Source organism: Falco rusticolus, chromosome 4 (genome assembly GCF_015220075.1).
Source record: "Falco rusticolus isolate bFalRus1 chromosome 4, bFalRus1.pri, whole genome shotgun sequence".
In the NCBI taxonomy this organism is placed as follows: Eukaryota; Metazoa; Chordata; class Aves; order Falconiformes; family Falconidae; genus Falco; species Falco rusticolus.
The window spans coordinates 86,889,618-86,913,727 of record NC_051190.1 but is presented as its reverse complement, the minus strand read 5'-3'; the positions used below and the strand labels follow the sequence as shown (position 1 = coordinate 86,913,727).

Sequence of the window (24,110 nt, the reverse complement as noted above, 5' to 3'; positions counted from 1 at the left end):
AAAGGTGTCTCCGGATTGGAGAAGTTACAGTTCAAAGTTATAATGAACACTCCTGATAGTTTGTAAAAATTTCATCATTATCCCAAATCACATCAGCCACACTTACATTTAGGAATCCCATTTGAAGTCTGCCATGTAAACCTAAGCATGTTTTCCTGAGGCATTGCCTAACTACATAACAAACACCGCTATCATATGCAGTTCAGTGTAATATCGTGTTTCTTGTGGTTTTGACATTTCAGCACTTGTTCATTAGGAAATTCAAACCCCACTGCCATTAGATGCTACAAGATAGAAGAATGCAGTTTAGTTACACTGTGAGTGACAGACAATTTTTGATGTCTTGATTCTCTGTTACTAATCTCTCAAATGAAGCATAACGTAGAACTCCACAGTACATCACGGTACTTCAGTGATTTCATTTATCATAAAAACCCCATTCATTGTTTTAAAACACATTCTATACATAGCTTTTTAGCAAACCTGTGGTTTGAAACATGACATTATGAGAAAAGAAAAAGCTAATTAGACTTCATGTTAAAGTAAGCATCTTTAATGAAGCCAGTTTAAAAGTTTTCCCTTGTGTGGATGTTGTCATCTGGTTCTATCTCAGTCAGCTCGTAAGGTAGAAGAGAGAAATCATAATTTATTATGCCAAATTACAGAAAAAGGCATAGCTTGGTCCTAAGACAAAAGTCCCACATATGAATAGTAAAGGTCACAAGTTTAATTCTTTTAATGAAAAAATTAAAATTACGATAAAAGGAATAAAGATCATACTAGACTGACAAGAAACTTTCAACCTCCAGAGATTCTTGAATGTTTTAAATTTTTCACTTCCACATAACCAAACCATGTGACCTCTTTCCCTCTCATCTCAGGAGCTACACAACCATCATTAAACACACCCGAACTCATTGCAGGGGACACTACTTCCACCTGAAGGGACAGAGTGCTTTTATACAAGTGGTTCTGTTAAGGAAACACAAATCAGCATTCTCAGAAACTCCAACTACCCTTGCAGTCTGCATCCTGTGAAAGTGCTACCTGGAGTGTCATGTACCTCCAACAGTGCTGTGCAGAAACAGCACTCCAAGAAACCCCAGTGTTGTACCAGCTGCCTCGTGGCTTCCTGCTAGCAGATATCCAACAGATTCTTTCTAGTGTCAGCAGGCATAGGATTCATGAGAAGAAAGGCAGAGAAAGGTGTATTTCCATAAACCTGTTTCTCCTGCATACTCTTTTTATGCATTCATAAAGAAGTCAGATCATGCACAGAAACGACCACAGAATTTGGAGAAGAGGGTGGAATTTTTGAAAATAAAGATGCTTTACTATGTCTAATATTGCTTTCCTTTTCATTGAAGGCTTATAAATGCTGTCCCATCTACTCCAATAATACTCAGAACTAAAACACTACCTATTAATATATTCAACATATATTTCATTATGCAGAGATGATATATTTTAAATTACTATTTCTGAGAAGCCAAAACAATTGTGACTGTGCATAGTTGGACTTCGTAGCTTGGCTCCATGGGAACTGAATGGCTAAGTGGTTTTGTTCCATCCTTATCAGGGAAAAGATTCATTACACCATCTCTGCTTCTACTGAGGTTTCAAGTAGGAAATACAGAAGCCATCCATGACAACAGCTAACTGCTTTCCAGAGCAACGAGAAATTTTATTTGCAATGAAACACCTCAATTCACAAGAGACAGCCTGATATTTAGGGATCATAGAGAATACTATGCTGGATCAGGCAAGGTCCCACATGTGATCAAGTGGATTACTGCAAAAGCTTCCCCAAATGCTCCAGCATATTCGGTCTGGGCCTGCACTTTGGCCTCCCTCCATGACTCTTCTTTACACATACATCATCTTTTCTCTAGGCACGTACACTCGCATTTCATGCAGCTTTGCTGGACGTTTAGCTGTTTGACTACATTTTACATAGCACTTTAAAGGATTTCTCCATCATAATATAAAAAGATGACATCTGGAATAAAATATCTAAGTCTCAAGTGGAAGTACTGACTGTAATGGAAACCTATCTAAATATTAACAAGTTTCCTATTTATTTTATTAGCTTTCCCCATATTTAACAAATAGAAAGTTGACTTCCTTGAGCAAGAGAAACAAATGATACCATCTTTTATAATCAGGCAACCTTCTGATTTCTAGAGTTCTCTGTAAACACAAGAACATTAAATTATCTATGGATCAAATTGAACTAATGACATCCAAGAGGTCTCTGAAGTTTTTCTTGCCCAACAGACATGTATTTATTTACACTTCAATATTCAGTTTTAGAATTTCCTACACTATGACAAATTATCCTCATTGTTTAACTTCAAATATTATCCGCTACAGAAGATGAAATCCATTAACCAAACACTGAAACTTTATGAAGACTACTGACTTCATTGCATACTGTGTAGCTACAGAAATCCATCTGCTTGCAGACTTCCAAATGCAGCTCTGAAACTTGCACGACAACGTATATTTATTTCTTCTATACTATCTGAACAATTCCAAACATGTACGCATAAAAATTACATGCAGAAAGAAACCAGTGAACGCACAAAAATTCCCCAATTAATTCAATGGGCCAAAGGTTTCGTTGTACTTCTTCAATAGACTTGTCCACTAGTTAAGAAGAACAATAAAAAGACAGGAGAAGACAAGGAAAGGGAAAGGGAATGGAGGGGAGGAGAGGAGGAGGAGGAGGAGAAGGAAAGAAAAAAGGAAAAAGAAAGAGAAAAAAAGGCACGAAACCCCTCAACAACAAGGTACACAGCGCATGGGGTGAAAGGCTGGATGAATGGCTCAAGGAGTTAGTAGTGCACGGGGCAATACCTGACTGGTGACCAGTCTCCAGCGGTGTTTCTCGGGGCTCAGTTCTGGGGCCAGTTCTCTTCAATAGTTGTGTCAGTGACGTGGATGCAGGATTTGCAGAGGGCTCTGGATAGACTGGGGCAATGGGCAATCATCAGTGGCATGACATATAACAGGACCAAATGCCGGATCCCTGCACCTGGGAGGGAGTAAAGCCGGCCACAAGTACAGGTTGGGAGAGGAGTGGCGGGAGAGCAGCCCTGCAGGAAGGGCTCTGGGGGTGCTGGCTGACAGGAGGCTCAGCAGCAGTCAGCAGTGTGCCCTGGCAGCCACGGGGGCAAACCCCACCCTGGGGTGCACCAAGCACAGCATCACCGGCCCGTCCAAAGGGTGATCATCCCGCTGCATTTAGTGCTGGGGCGGCCTCACCTTGAACATTGTGTGCAGGGTCCCGTCCCCCCCGTCCCCATTTAGGAAGGCTGTTAAGGTCCTTGCGTGTGCCCAAAGTAGGGCACCAAAGCTGGTGAAGGGCTAGAAGGCATGTCCCATGTCCTTTGTGGAGTGGCTGAGGACTCTGCATTTGTCTAGTTTGGAGAGAAAGCAGCTGAGGGGTGACCACGGTGCTCTCTACGGCTGCCTGAGGAGGGGACATGGAGAGGGAGGTGCTGAGCTGTTCCCCCCGGTGCCCAGTGCCAGGATGCCTGGGAATGGCTCAAAGCTACGTTGACAACACAAAGAGGGTGGTTAAACCCTTGAACAGGCTTCCTGGCCAAGTGGACATTACCCCATTCCTTTCAGTGATTAGGAGATATTTGGATAATGCCCATTAATATATAATACCATTATATAACACCGTGCTTTGCTTTTACTCATCCCTGAAGTCATCAGGCAGTTCAAGGAGATGGCTGTTGTAGGTACCCTGCAACACAACTAGTCTACTCCCATTCCATTCCATTCCTTGTTCTCACCATGAGTTCAATAACAACGAGACTGTTAGTTCCCTAAAATGCCAGGGGTTTCTTGGCTCCGTAAACACTTTCAAGGACACAAATCAGAAAGGTTACAAGTAGAAGCAGGACTTTTTTCTTTTGAAGCTGCTTTGAAGCACGTGTTCACAAGCATGAAGACAACGCACATGTGTAGCCAGGAGCAGGCTGGTGCATCCCTCGGTTCAGCTGGAAAAGCCATCCCTTGCAGCCTGGCATGGGAAAGGCACAGAGCCACAGAGAGGAGCAGCAGGGACACAGGCCAAGCAGTGCCTGCTTGCTGAAGAGTGAGAGCTTCATGAATGAGCCCCAGGACCGACCACGCACAAAAGAAGGGGAAGAAGAAGAACGCGGTCTGAGGAGCCATGAAGTATTTTCCAGGTATGGCACATATTGATGAAAAGCACACTTCTTTCCATTGGAAACATTCACCACTGTTCTTGGCCAGGGATGCATGGAAAGCGCTCTCATGCCTGCCCTGCGCTTGCCTTGCACATGGGGAGAGCCGGAAAGTGGCAGCTCCTGATGGGGCAGCGAGCCTGGAGCCCGGCCAAGCGGAGGCTGTTTGGCACCAGGCAGAAGCCCAGGGGAAAGGGAGCCGAGGGCAGAGCAGAGCTGGCTCCTGCCAAGGCTTGCGATGGGCAAGAGAGCCAGAGCGCCAGGGCACGGGGGTGCCTCGGGGGTGCGAGGGCAGCGGGCAAGAACCTGGCCGAAAGGGCCCCGAGGAGCCCTGGCCAGGGGCTGTGCTCAGTGCTACCGAGGAAAAGCAGCAACCCGCGGGGGCCACGCTGGGGGCCCCCTGGGAGCCTCGAAAGCTTCCTCCCCCCGCATGCGGGGCACGAGGCCACCTTCGTGGGGCACCAGCAGCAGGCACCTGGCCAGAATGGCCCAAAGGAGCCCTGGCCAGGGGCCCTGCTGGGTGCTGCAGAGGCAGGCAAAAAACCCCGGGCAGGGACACTTGCTCGCCCACCGCGGGGGAAAAAAAGCCTTCCTCCCCCCAGCTGCGGGGCACGAGAGGCCACCTTCGTGGGGCACCAGCAGCAGGCGGTGACCTGGCCCGAGGGACCGCAGGAGCCCTGACAAGTGGTCGCGCTCAGTGCTGCAGAGGAAGGCAAAAAACCCCCGGGGGCCAGTGCCAATGTGCCCCGGGGGAAAATTCCTTCCTGACCCCAGGCAGCGCTGGCGATCGGCTGTTCCCTGAGCACGTGAGCGGGACCGGCCTCCTCGTCCCACGGGCCGGGCACGCCTCCCGGGAGATGCCCCAGCCCTCTTCTCCCTCAGCCCGGAGCCACCTCAGGGGCTTCCAAGAGTGACCAAACACCCCTGGCCTGATCGACCTGGGGGGACAAGAATCCTTCCTGTGCCTGGCAGGGCACCAGTGGGTGCTCCAAAGCTCTGGGACCCCTGGCAATATCTCTGCATCCCTCATTTCTTATGGCTGCTGCCTCTGGCTCCACAGGGGATGAGGATGGTGAGCTCTGCAGCGCTCCTCAAGGAGGCATTCCCTTGGTGGTGCCATGGCTGTCCAGCTGAAAACGCCTGATACCCTTGGGCACCTCCCAGTATTGGTGGTTCTTCTTATCTCCAGCAGCCTCATTCAGTGTCCCCCAGCCTTCCTCCCTGAGCTCCCAGGGAATCCCACCGGCCCCTCCAGGCCTTCCTCTCGGGTGTCTTCAGGCCGGTGCCAGGCCAGCTCTGGACAGGGGACACAGGACGAGGCCCCTTTTGTACTCCCCCGGGGCACTGTGACTGCTGCGTTGCCAGGTGACAGCACTGTGACACGGGGGTGACACAGCCCCCCAGGTGCCACCCCATCCCCCGCCCAGCACCCCTGGGAGGAAGGGCTTTGGGGTGCCGGCCCCGAGGCAGCCCCTGTGCCCAGCAGGCCTGGGGGCTGTCCCTGCCCTTGGTGGCCATGCACGGGGCACAGCTGCTGGGAGTCCCTCTCCATCCATCTGGACAGCCAGACTGTGCAAAGGGCATTTATGCCAGTCGCGTTCCTTTGGATGGCGGATGTGAGAGGGGAAAGACGGGCTTGTGGTTCCCTCTGCATGGACTCTGCAGGGATGCAGAGGGCACATGCAGGATTTCCTCACCACTCCTTACCAATGCACCAGGGGACATTTGCTCGTGCCCTGCTTGTGGTGAGGTCATCCTCTCGGAAAGTGAAGTCCCACATTTGTTCTGTTTCTTGACCATATTTTTCCTTACATTTCGAAGTGGTCAGGCCCTGGGACAGGCTTCCTGGCAAGGTTGTCAATGCCCCACGCCTGTCATTGTTTCAGAGGCATTTAGGCAAGGCCCTGAGCAACCATGCTTTAACTTTTGGTCAGCCCGGAGATGGTCAGGCAGCTGGACTCATTACCCACTGTACAACCCTGCCAGTTGAACTATTCCAGAAACAAACACACACAAATTACCCAAAGAGAAAAGGAGTACATACTATGAATAAAAGTGCTGATAATTTTAATTTTTAGTTCTTACAGAACTGTTTCAGAGAAGGTGAAACTTATGCATTTCAGTAGAGCTGCAGTTTTTGCCCCACTGTAATCCATGAATATCTTCTTAATGAGTTAAATTTCACTAAATACTGAAACTGGATATTTGAGGAAACTGATTATAAGATAACTATCTTCCATTATCAATTCAAGAATTAACACTAATACAAGTTTCTAGACAGAAAGGTGGCTTTGATTTATAGCATTTTTATACCATGAAAAGAAGATCCTTTCCCAAAATTAAAGCCACGTAGAAAAAGTTCTTTGCACAACTGGCATACACATGGCCAATACATAAATTCAATAAGCACCACATTTGCCAAAAAAAAAAGGTCAAAAAATTAATAATTCTAAGATTTCACTAATAACGGAAAATCTTTGCAATGCATACAGCAGAAGTAGACTGTCCAGTTTTTTTAAGAAAACTGGACAATCAACTGTCTGTTTTTTAAAAAAAATTCATTTTATTCCAGTCACTTGGGAAATATTTGCTCATGCATAAGGATGTGGTGTAAATAAATAAAAAGTAAAGATCCTTCTATTTTCTTTAAAAAAGAAAAAAACACCAAACAAACAAACAAAAAACCCCCAGAAAAACAACTACCTACAAGAAACAAAAAATTAAATAAACCCCAACATTTTTTCAAGATCCCAAAAGAAAGACCATTCTGAGAGAACAGAGTACCTCAAGAAATGCAGGAAGTTGGTCCAGGATTTAGGATTACTTTTTTTATTGCTCAAAAAGAACACAGGCAATACTGATGGTTGCTCCACATGTAATCTCATTTGTGAATCTGAAGAATAAACTTACAGACCATATGAAGGAGAATTATTGAAAAGTGGAAAGTGAAAAGGCTTAATATTGATGTCAGTTTTAAAACATTAGTTCAAAATACAATTGAGCAAAGTGTTAGCAACTAAGTTAATAGCAGACGTTTCCCAGGCTGACACGGACTGGAAACAAAAGGGCAGGGGAGGCAAGGAAGTAATTCCATGGGATATTAGATAATATCTTTCTTCTAGCTACATCTTCAAAAAATATTATTTGATATGAAAATATTAAGATCTAATCTTGAAAAATTGTCTAGGTTTGGCACTTAGTTTACCACTAAAAGCCCTAAGATTGATTAGTAACTTCTGCCTAGCAAGAATGCTGAAACAGCAGTTCCTTTAATTTGATTCTTCTGTCTCCGATTTAATGAAAAATGTGGTTGCTGGTCCCTGGCATCTGCAGCACTTCTCTTCCACTGCAGATGCCACAAAGCCCTGCAAAGCATTTGAAAGTGTAGCCTGCAAAACAGCTGGGCATCAAGTAACATGGTTCTAGTATTAAAATGACTGTTGTACCAAAAATGCATGACCATTATGGTAAAAGTGTCAGGCAGAGATAAAACAACTACTCAGAACTCCAGTACACAGTGGTAGAGATTGCTGAAATCAGTGTCAGAAGACCCCTCTGAATATTTCTAAGGAACCTCAGTTATGCAGTGAGACAGCCAAGCAAGCAGTAGATGTATGCCAGTGCACAAAGCCAGCTCCTGAGCAAGGCCTTTTGCTAGTAACAACTCTTGATCAGAAATTCTTGTGAGCCTGCCCTATCGTACCTGCTCTGTCTAGCAGACGTCAGTCATCTCAATTGCCTCGGCACAGCTCTTGGTCAGCATCCAGCTGGCTCTGCTGTTTGTTCATTAGACACTTACTGTACAGCACAAGTCAGAGTAATCATTACCGCATAGTTCTGTGGCAATTACCAGAACAATATTAGCAATGCAGCATCTTCAGGTACAAGCCAATGCTTCTGACAGAAACAGATTTGGTCTGGACCCATGAGTAGGAAGTGCAAGGGGGAGAACTCTGCATGCTCTGGCTTTGGAGAGCTAATCAGCTTTGCATTTTAACTCCCCCCAGCTGCCTGCCAAGCAGTTTCTGTGGAATACCCACACCTCCATGAGATCACAAATTCCTCTCCACAGACTATTGCTAGAAAAAAGGGAATCCAGCTGAGTAGCAATGGTCCTAGATCTCTGATACAGTAATTTACACCATTGCCACTTGCAGTTGTTTTGTAACAGTATTTTGTCCTATTACCAGTGACAAACCTATTCAATTTTCTTTTATGACTACTGACAGGTTTATTCCACTGTAGTCAGACAATGCTGGTCTGAAAGAAAATCTACGGAGATTTTTATTTGTGATGCACAAATGCATCCCAAAGTGGAGAAAAAAAGCTAGTTACTCAGAAATATCTCGAGGTTTAGGATACTGCTTTGGCAAAAAACACAATAATAATTTTTGGAAGGGAGTAATTTATTCTCACTGATTTTCTTAAATTGCTTACTATTGAATGCTTCAGTTAGTCTCATAAATCTCATCTAGGTTAATGTAAGATCATTACCTCAATAGTTCCCACTCAGGGAAGCATGTCCTGACACATACTAGATAAAGCCAATTATTTTCAGCTCCCTGAAAATAAGAAAGCTTGGGCTTAGCAAATAGAAAAACCTCTAAAGCAGGAAGCATAAAAAGGACATTAATTCTGGATCATAAACATGAACTCTAAACACACGAGAAGCAAACACAGACCCCTAACATGACGTGGGAATACTTGGCTTCCAGTACATGAGTGGAGGGAGATCCTTACACTTTGCAGTTGAGACTCTCTAAACAAGAGACCTGCTCTGCATAACCCGCAGGTTTCTGTTCCAAACAAGAAAGTTTGCTCTGTGGAAGTTCCCTGGCTGTAGTTGTTCCCTACTCACTGCACAAGGTCTCATGGACTCCTCCTTATCTTTTGCCCATTGGCTTAACTCTGCTCATTAAACCATGTGCAATACTATCATTAGTTTGCTTTTAAGTTATAACAGATTTATTTCAATCATTCTTCGCTTTCTGATGCTACAGAGCAAGTGAGAATCTCAGTAGGCTGCAACCAAATCTGGTTCTGAGAAAATCCTTCCTTGATTTTCACGGATGTAAGCAGATTCTTCATAGCATCTTCTGATGGCTATATTTGCAGATGAAGTGCTGCTTTCTGTGGCCTTGGAGATAAAAAATGGCCAATTCCCAGATGATCCCAGATTTAAGTCCTTTTTGCCCTTATTGCCCTCACCCTAGAGTCTGTTTCCCCAGTTCTATCTGCCTTCTACCATGCGGAACAGAGGCAGAAGTTTATGTATGAGCTTACAGTATATTCTGATGCTATCCTAAAACCTGTACTAACCACCCTTTCTGGAAGTTAATAAAAATATTGTCTGTAAATCCATGTCACAGTTATTGCATGTTTGTTTTCTTTTGTGGAAAAGCACTAAGTGATAATTTCTAAGTGATAAAATGCACACCTGTACAGAATCTTGGGATTTAGTAGGAATGTTCCAAGACAGTCTTCACACAAACTCTCCAGAACATTGCAGACTGACACACCTACACAATCTGCACTAACTTGTTAGTAAGTCCTGGGAGAGTCATACTGGACACCTCCTGCCAGTGTGGGGAAACTGCATCAGCAGTTTTTATGTATGTGCAGATCAAAATGGATGTCTACTGCAATTTATTCATTGCCCAAAAAAACCTTCTGTTTGCAGAAGATTACAGGAGGAAGCAAGAAGGCCTGGCTTCCTAGCAGCAGTAGTGACAACAAAGCAAACCTACCCTTCTAGGTAAATCAGTTTAGAGAATTACGCATCAGTGTGCGGCACAGCACCCTAAATACTGGTTGAGAATTCTAGAGTGGAATGTGTCCCTCTTCTCCCTTTTTAAATGTGTCTGTAATCTTTTAATCACTTGATTATCTCAGTAATAAGTGAACTTAATACACCATTTGCTATCCGAACAGGACTTTAAATGTGTCCTTTAAACTAATCTGCTCTGTGATCTTCTAGTTACATTGATTTGAGTTTCAAAAAAAATGACGTGAGAAAGAATACTTAGAACAGGTAAGTGGTTTTCTTCCTAGTCTCACTGTGTCAACAAGACAAGACAGCACTAGCAGTTAGAAACAACCAGCTCTGAACAGGACTCGCTAAGAAGCCATTCTTTTAAGTATTGTTTAAAAACATATGAGAAAGTATTGCTGTGTACTAGAAATCCCCACCTGAAGCTACTAACTCGCATCTTCCAGGCTTTGACACAGTACAGCTGGATCACTGAGCTTACTTCTCAAAGTCCAAAGAAGCACAAACAAGCTTTCCCAGTGATGTAGGGCATAGGCAGAAACATACATACATCCCTCAACATGACTATCCACCCAAACAACAGAAGAACCCCATGGAAAATATTACCATACAAGTAAAATAATTTTTTTTAAAAAACCCAAAAACTTTTCCTATTATTTCATATGTAAAATAACTGCCTATTCTTAAGTCAATTAAGTGACCAAAAGCAGAAATAAAAGTTTTACAGAAAACACAGACTTTGTTTGGGCTTTCAATAATGTTTTCTACAGGAGCTATTTTCTAGGGATAACTGAAGCATATTACTGGCCTGGAGCAGCTTGTGTTGAGTTCCTCACATCTCCAGTAGGCCATATGTAGGGGACTGAATCCAAAGCTAAATGCTTGCTTCTAACATTCACAGGAACATTTTAAGGCAGATGGTACCCTTCATCATCCTATTTCCATCCCTTTTTTCTTCTCCAGTTATAGACATATTTCTTGAAATACAGTTTTGCTGCGTCCTGCAATGCACAAGGAGTTCTAAAAAGATTTGTTGTTTTCTAATTTCTGTTCGGCTCAAAAGAGCTCAATTTCCAACAAATGAGGAATATTTTCTGATTGCAGATGATGTCAGGATTTTTTCCTCCTCCTAGACTAAATAATTTGCCAAAAAAAAAAAAAATCTGCTTTATTTTCAACTACTATCACTCTCAAATGCTAATTTGTTCTTATTCTTTGAGGTCAGTGCATATTCGGTTGCCTTATGCCCCTAATATACGGATGTTCTGTGATGCTCGTGCTCCAGTTATGAGGGCTTGGAATACATTAAGAGGGCAACATGATATAGACTTTTATTCCTATATTCACTTATATGACACTCCACAGTTAGAGGCGGGACAGGAAAGGAGAAGGGAAAGAAACAAATGAAAGTACTCAGACAGTAGGAAGTGTTTCTATTACTTGGCAACTTGAGAAGATAACTTAGATGCCAATGATGAAGTTTGTCCTCTACTGAACAGAGCAAATCAAGAACCTTCTCCTGGGGGCAGATTTCACAAATTATTTCTTATTTTATGGTTTAGATATTTTCTTTGCAGTTGCACGCTGGGCTAGCTTTTCACTTCCTACACACCCAAGGGCAAATGGAGAAAATACCTAGAGATATTCTAACATGATTTAGAATCATGTAATTCCAACTTTATTCACTGCAAACCCTGACATTATGACACCACATTTTTGTTAGGACACGTTTTTGTTTAGTGAAGTCATTAGATGTTGATTCATACTCTGTTTTCCCAACAAATTCTACCTTTTTTATATTACAATGAGCCCTGAGATTAATAAAGCCTTCATGTCTATGTGGAGACTTTTTCTGGGGCAGTGTATTTTTCAGTTCTGAACACTGAAGTAATAAAAAACAATCTCACAATCACATGGGACTCACGTGTCCTTTTACCAGTAGAGCTGAGTAGCCTATAGTCCTTTCCTCTTCCATCCTTAACAGTCTGGCAATATGGCAAACTCAACATGCAGTCACAGAACACAGCCACTGCCTAGACTCTGTCATCCCTCACATCCAGATAATCCAAGTAACTGCCAAGCACAGGAGTGCCTACCATTTTTCAGTGTTAACCTGTGGCAAAACCAAACAAACAAAAAGAAAACCATCCTGATTTATTTCAGAAGGATTCCAGAAAGCAAGCTCAAGATGAACCCAGAGAAAGGCTGGTGATTATAGTCTGGGAACTGATTGAGGCTGAGTGGAAAGTTTACGTCCAGCTGGAAAAACAATCATGATCATCTCTTCACCAACAGTCAGCACTGTGCTCCACAGCATGGAGAGGAAAGGCACTAGCCAAATTTGTTGATATACAGTTAAGTACCACAAAAATCCTTTTCGCAAGAAAGCCAAATTTGACATAAATTAAAAATAATAAAAAAGCTGAATGCAAAACCAAATGATGTACCAGTGAAACCTGGAATACCAAGGGCATGCATTGTAAATAAGAACAGATGAGAAAGATAATCAATGAACTAAAACCGAGATGCAGGATGTTTCAGCCTACTTGGCAGGCTGAGACATAAACATAGACTGCTCTGTCTCCAGAACTCTCACGGGTCTGTTATTTTACCCTAACACCAGATGGATGAACTCGCCTTAGGAAGAAAGTCTGCCATCAGAGATGCTTCTCCAGACATGATCCCCTGACTCTTCAATGACTAGCATTTTCCTTATCCCTCAGTATCTTTTCTCCCCTCTGTATACTGAGAATCTACCTTGATAAGCCAACTGGCCAAAACCAGTGTCTTAAATGGCTTGGTGCTTTTGCTCTTCCCCCCACACCCTCAACTCTGAAACAACAGTCTCAATCCTTCTTAACTATTTGTTCCTCTTTTTACCTCTGAAAACCGCTTTAATTTGCCAATGTGTCTGACAGACTCATTAAAAACAAAGCTCTACAACTGAAGGAAAAGTGTGTCAGAGATGCTGTTAAAAAAATAAAAACTTCAGGTCACATGCCATATTTGAAACACTGAAGCCATTTTTCCTTCCTGTATTTTAGGTAACAGACTTCCAATACTGTATTAGAAGCCGCCTGCAATGGGATTGCACTGGGTGAGGTTTCTATACTTTAGTTTACATGCAAAGCTAACCATTGCCCAACGACAAAATTCTGTTTACTGCTTTCAAACGTATGCCAACCTATTCTATTTGAGTTAATAACTAAAAAAAAACACTAATTCTTTTCTCTATCAAACAGGAGGATCTACACAAAGAAGAGGTCTTTACTTTTATTTATTGAATTAAATTGCTCACAATTTTGTTTCACATGCACTTAAATATATCTGTATGAATAAAAGTTTTGGTACCTCGAAAGTTCAGTTATCAGGCAAAATGTCTCATCTGAAAAACTAATTATACAGATATGTGCAATAGAATTAAACATTTACCACTGCTGGGGCACTTTTCATCAGTATGAGTGATGGATGGCACATTTATATTCATGCCATATGTTTCTACATATGTCATAGTAAAAAGCACTCCAGTGACCCACTATTTACAAAAAGAAGACAGAAAAATCACAGGATATGACAGTTATGGTTGTTTAATGTCTACTCACAAAGTCATTGCAGTAATTATTACATGTGCCACTTCGGTTAAAATAAGCGAAGGGAGAGAGAACAGAGGAAGGGGGAGAGTGGCTAGAGAAGCCACCCTGTATGTTTGACCTTAATGAGGCAGGCTGTGAATATGTATAATGATTTCTCAAAACGTTTGAAGATGTGCAGCTTTAGGCAAAAGAACTGTACTAGAAAGGGGGATAGCGTAAGTACCACTCAAATGTTAACATTAAGCTTGCAGCTATTTGGATCCTGAAATGAGATAAAAGCCACATCACAGAGGCGTAATGACTTCAGGACCAACAGAAAGAATTAACCGACGTATCTTCTGGTAAAATAGATTATGAAACCTTCCAGTTCTGCTTTGCATCAGTAGACTAAATGACGAAGTAGAAGAAACAACAGAAAGACTATGATTTCCTCACCCTCAGCATAAGCCTTGAGGAATAACAGAAGCGCTGGTCTGCCTCTCCTGCTGACCTGCCACACAGCCAGCAGGATAAAGCAGCAAACCTTTACAGCCCCTGCACTGTTCCTCTGCTTATCCCTCACCCTCCACTCTGAAAATTTTTGCGGAACAAATGCACAAGATCAGGGTAAACTTACTGATCTGACGCCTTTCCCCCATCCTCCTCAGGCTGAGGGGAAAAAAAGAAATAGAAAAAAATAGGGAGTAATTTTAACTTATTTCTTTGGTCTTTCTCAATGGGATTGAAATAAAAACTGCCAGAGGAAACTGAATCAAGCCTAAAGATTCAGAAATACAAAATATCACAATGAGCATGGGGTGAAGCTGTAAAATGCTCAAGTTTACATCTTCCCACAAACTTCTTAAAAGATAGTTCCTTCCACTGCAGCTACTGTTCTAATGACAATTAAAGAGACAACAGGAAAGGCGTTAATCTGGATACTGAAATAGGAACCCTCCATCTCTGTAAAAATCTGCTGGAATGCAGAATCCAGCTCTGCTTTGTAGATCTGCCTCTAAAAGACAGTAAGGTCTTGGCCTGAAGATGACAGAGCTTTGGAAGAGTTCCCTTTCAGCCTAAGATCACAAGTTATGCTAAACTGAAAAGCAGTCTAATGGTTAAAAATTATGCCACAACACAGCTTCAAGCAATAATTTTCCCTAAGTGCATTAATTTGAAAAGTTGCAACTTTCCAACTCTAAACATTTTCAATACTGTTTTTCTTATTAAAAAAAAAAAAACAACTTCCTAAAATTTAGATAGTTCCTACTGATAAGTATTTGGAAAACTGCTGAACACCTATTGCAGTGCTCTAGGTTTTGAAAAGCTGTGTTACTCCAGCAGGAATAAGTACTTAAACATGATATCTCAAGCATTTTAATTCCACTATGAAGACATAAAATGTAAGTGCTTGGTTCCTCTTCACTATCAAAACACAACCCTGGGAGTACAATATTTATTTGGAGGAGACAAGGACAAGCGAACGAGGGGGCTCCGGGGTTTCTTTGACAGTACAGCGTAGTTTGTAGAGATCATGAACTGCTGTGGGGAGCACAAGCACATACGTATTTCTGAATTTGACTGCACTATTGAATTGCCAGGACAACTTAGAAATGAGAATAATTTTTAGTTACTACAGTGACATCCCTGAAGGGCAGGACTGATCATGAAATTCTCCAGTTTATTAAATTAAGACACGCTAAAGATGTATAAGGACTATGCCCAGAAATATGCCCAGAGAGCAGTCTACTAAGCCACAATTTTCTCTTCATTTAAAAAAAAAAAAAAAAAACCACACACAACTTTTTGCCACATTTAGGAACCCTAACACTTTCTGACTATACTATTTCACTGTAGGTGAAATGCTGACATAATGATGAAATAATGAAATTTGTGATTCAATATTTGTGCTACAGTACCTTCAAGGGCTAAAGATACAATTTCTAAATATACAATTTCAGTGGCATTTCAGGATACTTCCCTTGCCCCTGAAGGTTTATTGTCAAGTGAGAGTGCAGTTTACTCTCCAACATTTGTACTCGTAAAACTATACACTACAGTAAGCATGAAAGTAGTACATTAACAGTTAAGCCACCTTGTTTTAGGAAGATAGATGCCTGCTTTTCTAATAACCCTAACCTTGTGGACTTGTTTTCTCTAGAAACCAAACTAACAAGTCACATTTTATATTACCTTTTTAGTCAGTAAGGTGTTCTTACTTGCTAGTTCTACCTGAATGGAACAAGCATATTTAAAAATGTCTATTAGCATCTTGAGTAGTAATTTAATACAAAGATGTCTGTTTAACATATGGGTTAATAGGAACACTTAGATTTGTCTCTCAGGCTAGAGAGGGAAACTACAGGATGTCGCTATTAAAATAAAATATCACTATCCTGCCATACAAAGAAGTGGAGGTTTTTTTATTTTACTACACTCCATATACTATTCAGTAAGGCTAGATCTGTAGGTTACTTAGTTTCATGTTCACAAAGAAAAAAAAATATTGTAATTCGGCTAATTTAAGTTCTTGTTTCAAATATAGTGCTAGTAATACCATAAACCTGCACGACTTCAATACTAAAATTTGAAAATTCTGCTTTTGTTCTAATATGCTACAGTGCCTTTTGTTATATGAGAAGTATATTTATATGAGAAGTATATACATATATGAGAATGTATATTTAACATGAACGAGCAATGCATCATTGCTACAGAGTTCTTGAGAAATGTGCTATTGATGAAGCAAAGTGAAGCCCTCCACCTCACCCTGTCCCTTTTCTAGTATGTATATTACTGATAATATGCTATCAATTCAGAAAAAGGTTTAGGATGTTGTGAATTATCTCTTAAAAACATAGCTCTTAACCAGGGGTCCTCAAACTATGGCCCGTGGGCCAGATATAGCCCCCCCAGGGTCCTCAATCCAGCCCCCGGTATTTAGAGAACCCCCCGCCGGGGGGGGGGGGGCAGAACCAAGCAGCTGCAGATGACTGCCTGCCACTTCATCCATGCACCGGCCCCTGTTTAAAAAGCTTGAGGACCCCTGCTCTTAGCCCTCCACAGTCTTCACTGCTTAAGATAACCACTAACTAAAAGAAAATGAAAGCTGTAACAGCTGCAATGTATAGGTACTACAGAGTACATACATAGGTGATGTGCTTTACTAAGCTATGCAGGAACGATTATCAGTGTGGCCTTCGAGTTTTAGAAGCAGAGATTAAAATTGCTTCCCATGGACTTCCACATATTTCTTCCAGTCATTTGCATTTTAATGAAGAAATACTTCTCTTTGGTTCTTATTTTTAAAATTTAAATAGTTACATGGATATTAGTGCAAAACACCTTCTTGTAGGAAAGACCTGCTGATGAGAATGATCCAGTCAAAACAGAAAACTGCATTTTCCCACAGCACACATCATATCCAAATGAAGGGAATGAGCACTAAATCATCCATCCTAGTGTTTATGATCTCCTTGCACTGGTTAGGAGAAGGCCACATTTTATTACTCTGGAAACTGTTTTGTAGATGAGAAACATTAGTAAAATGAAATGGTTACTTTTACTTTTCTTATCTGTTTTTTCCCCCAGTGTTGGACAAGCTACTAGGACTTTCTGCTGTATGTTTATATTTAACATGAATGAGCAATACTCTAGTACTGGATAGGTGCACGTTTTTTGTGCCTGACACCACTAGGGTAGTATATTTTTAATTTACAAAGTTACCCTTGAAGAGTACCCAAAAGCCATAGCTAGGTGCTGAACACAGCGGTTCTTCTTCTGAATAGCAGAAATTGCTGTAATACATCAGCAATTCTTGGCACTGTTCCCTGCAGTGCCTGCCTGATTAGTTACTGATACAGTTCAAGGTGCTAGTTATGATTTTAAAAGCCCTAAATGGGTCAGGATCCACTTATGTGAAAGATTGCCTTTACAGCCGTATCTCCGAACAGACTGGCTGGCCTGCCTCTCCAGCCCCAGGAGGACTGATGGCACTCCCAGAGCTTGGATCAGGCTCCTTCTTAGGTATGCTTTATTAGACAAATGCAGACATTAATGGCAACACAAAGCTGGTATTTTGCTGTTCTCCTGCCTAGACAAGCTGTCTACCTAGGAGCACTTGATCTGGGGTCTGCTGCACGTGCCATGCATCCCCCTTCATGTCAGCTTCCCCCCTCCCCCCTAATTTCTCCCATCCAAGTTGGATAAAACCCACCCCACAGGTCCAGGCATGTACAGGTTTCTTCCACCAGGAAGAGCTACATGAGCTTCAGCAACTGAGATTTCTACAGAGACAGAGTTACTGTTTCAACTTACGATAGCGTGGGTCACCCTGCTGATGCTAAAGCCTGATGACTCGGACATATGCCAGATTTCAAATGAAAACAGACTGAAATTCAAACTTACACGCAGATAATGGAGGAAAGGCAGGGGATGCGTCTGTTGTATCAGCTACCCAGTATTTCATATCAGAAAAAGCGGCGAGACAATTGTCATGCATTAACCAACCAAACACATCATACACTCCTGGTGCAAGAAACTGCCCCCTTTTTTCTTTATCATATTTTTCTGCCACAGCACGCCAATGCAAATGACTTAAGGACAGCTGCTGCGAGAATGCCCAGATAGGAAGTTACCCATACAGAACTACTGTTACAGGCAGGAAAAACCCCACACAACAAAACCAAAAGAAGTGAATGCAGTTATACATATGGTCTCAGAAGTTAAACAAAGTATGTCCTCCTAACACAAATCAAATGTTTTGTTTCTCTTGTAAATAATTTCTATTCCCTGTCTGTGGTAAAAGTCAACGACACCTACACAGAAATAAAAGTCTGACATTTCTGAAAAGCTGCCTTATACGGTACCTCATAAATCACAGATATTACTGAACTATCAATATGTTGATATAAAATAGTTCTAGTAAATAGCCATATATGTACACTTTTTTTCTTTTTAAAAATTATGCACCACTGGGAATGCAAAGGCCTGTTAAGGCTAATTAATAGCTGTGATTCAAGAAGTTTATGAAATGGATTAACTACTGCCTTGCTCAGAGTATACTGCCTGGTGATTACAAATTTGATGACCCTTCTCTTGAAAAGCGCTTAGCAGTTATTTTTCTTTTGCCAAGAAATACAAATTATGAATAGACTTTTTCCCAACTACACAAAAAAAATAATAAAAAAAATAGCAAACACAATGCTGTTACCTGTCATGTTGCAGTAAACTTTCAAAGGCCCCAGTGCCCCACTGCCATCTGGATCTATCCAGTAGTAATTTGAAGTTTTGCCCAAGTGTTTGTATGCTTCACAGGAGAGCTCATGAATAGCTGGAATGAAATAAAACACAGCAATAAGTATCTTCATAGCCTCATATCCTGAAGCAAAAAACCCATAATGACAATAAATTCATTTTATTTATACATCAAGAACCACACCTTTGAGATTACAATAATGTGACTGACATTCACAGGAAACAAAGCATCTTTCCAAAAGATACAGAAGTGATTAGAAGTTTGAGACACATAATTTTTTAGCAAGTGGAGGAATGCCAGAGCTGGGGGGTGCAGGGGGACAACCAACCAAACCGACTTTTTCAAGTCTCTTTAAACCATTTTTGACAATGTTTTTGTTCAGAACTTTGTTTATACACAGGTTGAAGTTTTACATCATAAATGGAAACACTTCTATTAATGCAACATACTTTCTTCCTTTAGTTTTCCCTCTTTTCAAGAGATACACCAAAAAGCTTATGAGTTTTCTCTCTGTAAATTTTAGAAATTTTTAGGTTTTATTACCACCCAGAATAACATCAGGTTTCAAAATTGTGGAATTTCTCACTACATGTAATATCTGTCTCTACACAGCTCTGCAGTTACTCTATATATCTACGTAACTAATACTGTTCCAGAAAGGCCTAAAATTTCACCATATTTACTGCAAAACGTTTAATTGATTTGGCGGGGCAGTTGTTTCAATTTGTCCTCGACCTCTTTATACTGCTTTCTATTTCAAGTCATAAAACCGCTTGTCAAATTCTGTTATGGTGAATAGCTCAGACAGAATAATAAGCATTGTAGATAGGAGCTTTTCTAGTAATCCCCCCATTTTCTGTGAAAGGTATGACTATCACAAAGTTATACGTAGTATACATGAATAAATCAGATCATGTTATGCATAGAACAAGTAAAACTGGTAATTTATATAAATTGGTGTGTCTTTATAGAAAACTGTTAAGTATTTTTCTATGCAATTTTTTTCAAAAGGAATGTGTAACGTTTCTTTGTTTTCCAAGGACCAGATGGTACAGCATTTTTGTTTGGAATCAATCAATCAGCTACTAAAAGAAATGAAATGTTTGTTTAACCAGACTTCACATCCACTCTAAACATTCATCTAATTTGTTGGCAATTCTTCCAATCTATCTCCTTGGGTTTATTTCAAAAGTCCAACGAGGACAAGATGTTTCCCTGGGCTTTGGCAGTGACGGACTGATCTCACACACACATTTAAAGGCCTCTAACCAACCATCAAGACACAGGAAGGAAAGCAACGCTAAAAAAAGAAAAAGTCTCCAATTTGGACGTGGCATAAACACAAAGCTAAAGACTGTTAGCTCTACTGTATAAAGAGAGAGACCTTGTTGATGTTAAAAAAGAAAGACTTTTCTGGAAAGTTTTATGTGTTCGTTACAACGTCTAAAGTTAATTTGATACAAGAAGTAGACATTTTAATTAAATTGTGAGATATTCCAAGTAATTTCCCCTTTCTCCCCAAACTAAAGTCAACAGAATTTCTCGTTATCAAGGAGACTGTGTCTGTTTTCAGACACTTCATGCAGATTTCATAAGGAATTCATAAACAATTTTCTTCAAGTATTTCTCTAACTCTCTACATGCTACCTAAATGTAATCATAAAATACCAACTGCATTAATGTATAGTTATTGTAAAACAAAGTCACAAATATTAATAGACTCATTCCAGGTCAAGTCAAGAGGATGACAAATACTGACTGTTTAATGATCTTCCAGAAGTTTGGCGTTTTCAGTTTCTAAACCTTACAGAAAACCAAGGAAGTTTTGTCTTTGTAGTATGCAGATTTCACCACAGGGCCATATGACGTTTTTCTCTAAGTCTGCTCCTTTCAAAAAGGCAGGCCAATCTTTGTACAGAGATACTACTACAATTCAGGAAAAAATACTGAAGAGCATTATATGGAAGACAAAACCAAGTCACTGTTTAATCAGACACTCATTTATCCCTGCTGAATATTTTTACAGAAACTAAAGGGTTTAGATACACCACTCCTTCTGTTCTTCTGGAACAGGAGAAATAGAGTGAGTGGTAGGTAGTTACTAGTATTACAACACGGGACTTTTGAAAAAAGGCTGCTTTTGAACATTTCAGCATTTGTTAAGCTTCAACATTATGTTGAACACCAAATGCAGAAATTAAGATCATTCTTCAAATAAAGACAAAAGAATGAGGTATTAGAGATCAATTCACCTTGTGAAAAGTGGTTTTATGAGTGTGTGATAGGTTTTGGCAGGTTTTATCCATATGTAAGTCATACTTAAAGACCTTCAAGGGAATAAACAAAACTGAAAGGGTAGGTTCTAGTGCAAGGAACACTAACATACAAATCACTTAACAGGTGCACAGAAACACAGCAAAGGGGTAAGTGAAGTTAGTATACTGATAGAATAACTGGTTATTAAGATGCAATAGGAAACAGCAAACTATCATGTTGCGGTGTATGAATATGCTTGATGACAGAAATAGACCGTTTTGTTGACTTCAGATGGCAAAGGGTAGGCACTAATGCAAACACCAGAACAAAAGTGGCAAGTGCCAGGCAGAGAAGGCAACTGTGAAGGGGAGGAGAGTAAGACATTATACCAAGATGTCAAAGTAGAAGATGACGTAGAAAGGAAGACAATACAGGATCATTCTATAATTCAGTACTTCTTTTAAATGGGTTTTTGAAATGCTGCACAAAAAGGTTGTTAGTAAGACAGAAGAACAGGTGAAAATAGAAATTAAGAAACTCCAAGAACACCTAGAATAGACGAAAGGGCAAACACTTAAGGAACATCATTTTAGAAGCCACCTGAGTACATTAAAACACAGAAGAACACAATACAACAAGGAAGAGAGCATGGCAGAATCAAAATAGCTTAAATTAGAAAATTGATAAAGGTTACAATAAAGAAGCAAAAAAAATTAACCGAACCAAGAGAGGACAAGTCAGAAAAATGCAAGATTCAGATATGAAGTCTATGCAAATAAGGAGAAATGGTTGCATATATCTACATACAGGGAATAGGAGAGAGAGAGAGAGAGAGCGAGAACTGAAGGCACAAGCACAATAGATTTCTGCTTTTCAAGCCATCAGAAGTAAAAATGCCAAAAAGTGTATTTGCTTTCTTGGTAGTTGGTCCAAGCACACAGCATATATATTCTTAAGGGACTTCAGGAGAGTATTAAATTTCAAAATCTTCCAAGCTAAAACTCACATGTGCCCTGATGACAAAATAAGCTGTTTCCAGCTGTCTGGATATTTTTTTTTTTTTCCCCAAACGTTACTTATATTCTTTTTGAGAAGAAGGAGGGGGGAAACCCACCTTGCAAATGGCTTCCTCACTCTTAACTTGACATGCTTTTATATTGCATCAAAAACTGTCCACAAGCAATAAGAGGTGAAAACCTGATCAGAACAGTGATCCTATGTCTCAGAGCCAGCTAAAAAGCATGTACAATGAGAATGAAAATCAGAAAGAGCAACAAACTATAGTCTTTTAAAAGTTTAATCACCTCAATAATACAGATCAAACTGAGACCACCAAATCCATTCCACACTAAAATCTGAAAAGGCTTGGCTGTGTTCTGACAAGAAGTAAAAAGAAATTTAAAAAATAATAATTAAAGAATCTCATTTCAACTTTTGGTGTGAAACATCAAGCTTCTTTAAGCTTATTAGTCTAGGCAGAAAATCCAGCCATTTTAATGAGCTGACAACAGCAACTACGAATGCATTTTGAAGTTCACCATTGACTAAGCTAATATTCACAACAACGGGCTTGAGCATAGCATGAGGGGAAATGTTTCTCTTAGAAAAGTTTGACTAGGGAAGCAGACTGAGTAAAAACCTTGTAGCCACACAGACCTTAATACTGTTTTCATCCATGCATTTCTTCACGGGTTCTTTTCCACCCCCAGGACTGCTGACCTGAACTCCAAGGAGGAGATGTTGATGGACAGGGGAAGAGAACATTTCCAATTTTTTTAGGATCCTCTATTTTAAACATTTGAGGAACAACAAATAGTTTAGAAAACCAATTCACAGAATAGCTTTTTCCAGCTTCAGACTATCAGCCGGAAGTTGGGAAAAGTCAACTTCTCTTAGATTTCAATGGCTCTTTACTGATTGAAGGAAGCAGATGTTCTCACTCCTGTTTTACTTTCTGAGTGGCATAAAGATCAGGAGAGAGTTATCTCACACCGGTGGCACAGCTGCTGGCTATCTCTGGAAAGCAGAAGAGCTAAATGACAAAAAGGATTTAGCAACTCTGTCACCCTATATGCTGCTCCCTTAGAGTTTCCGTAGCATCTTGGAGAACTACAGCTCCTGCATCACTATGTAAAAAAGGCAGGTTTAATTTTAGGGCTGACAAACAGTGCAAAGATCTTTATAAAAAGAAGACCTAGCAGGATAGTCTGCACTGCGTGACACGAGTGTCTTACAATACATTGTTTCTGTCAGTGAATATGGCTGCTGCAGGGGATAAATTCCTTCAAACTGCTGCTAATGCAGGAGTAAATCTCAGCTTTACGGGGGCATAGGAAAGGTGCAGATTCACAGGATGTGATGGAATTAAATAACAGTAGAGGTGACAAAAGTAGGCAGTGCATTAGCTACAGGAAGTCCAGCTATGCCTTTCCATCACTTTCAACTTTTCAGAAAAATAATGAAAGCTAAATAGACTGTGAGGTGCTTGGGTTTATGTCATTCAAGCTGGTTTCAACTCTTGAGCCCCTGAAAAAGGGCTGAAAGCAGAAAGAAACAGAAAAGGGAGAAAAAATCCCCAACCTACTCAATAAATAGTTGCATCTGAAATGGCATACCAGCAGTTTATTTTAAAAGAAAGGGTTTATTTTTATTTATTACAAGATATATCACCTAAAAAGCAAAAATGTTTAAAATATTTTTTAATATAACTACATATACACCATAAGTTTCTGTTCTGTCAAGTTTCTTTCTGTGCAATATTACAACAAACATATCCCCACCCTTATTCATTCCAGTGCTTTATGGTGGAGAAATGTGTGTTACAATTTTTTTAGAACAGGTTAAGTGAACTGGAAATCTCACCATAACTCAAAGCAAGTCACACATGAGAACAAAAACCCTTCTGAATTTGAGATCTGTATTCTGGCAGTAAGAACATATGAAGCTGCTGATTTGATCTCTGATTCGATCTACTACTTCATGTCTATTAAAGTTTTTTAAGAGCCCCACAAAAAGCCAACCTGATGCAACAC

General features: G+C 40.7%; 1 protein-coding gene across 2 annotated transcripts in view; it reads right to left on the bottom strand.

Moving 5' to 3' along the window:
- The window catches only part of CNTNAP2 (contactin associated protein 2), a 1,157,745-nt gene that overhangs the window by 361,043 nt on the left and 772,592 nt on the right, over positions 1–24,110 (bottom strand). For both annotated transcript variants that reach the window (XM_037385402.1, XM_037385403.1), the window contains one exon: positions 18,778–18,897. In XM_037385402.1, coding sequence (XP_037241299.1) covers positions 18,778–18,897 — 120 coding nt within the window. The remainder of the gene's footprint in view (positions 1–18,777; positions 18,898–24,110) is intronic.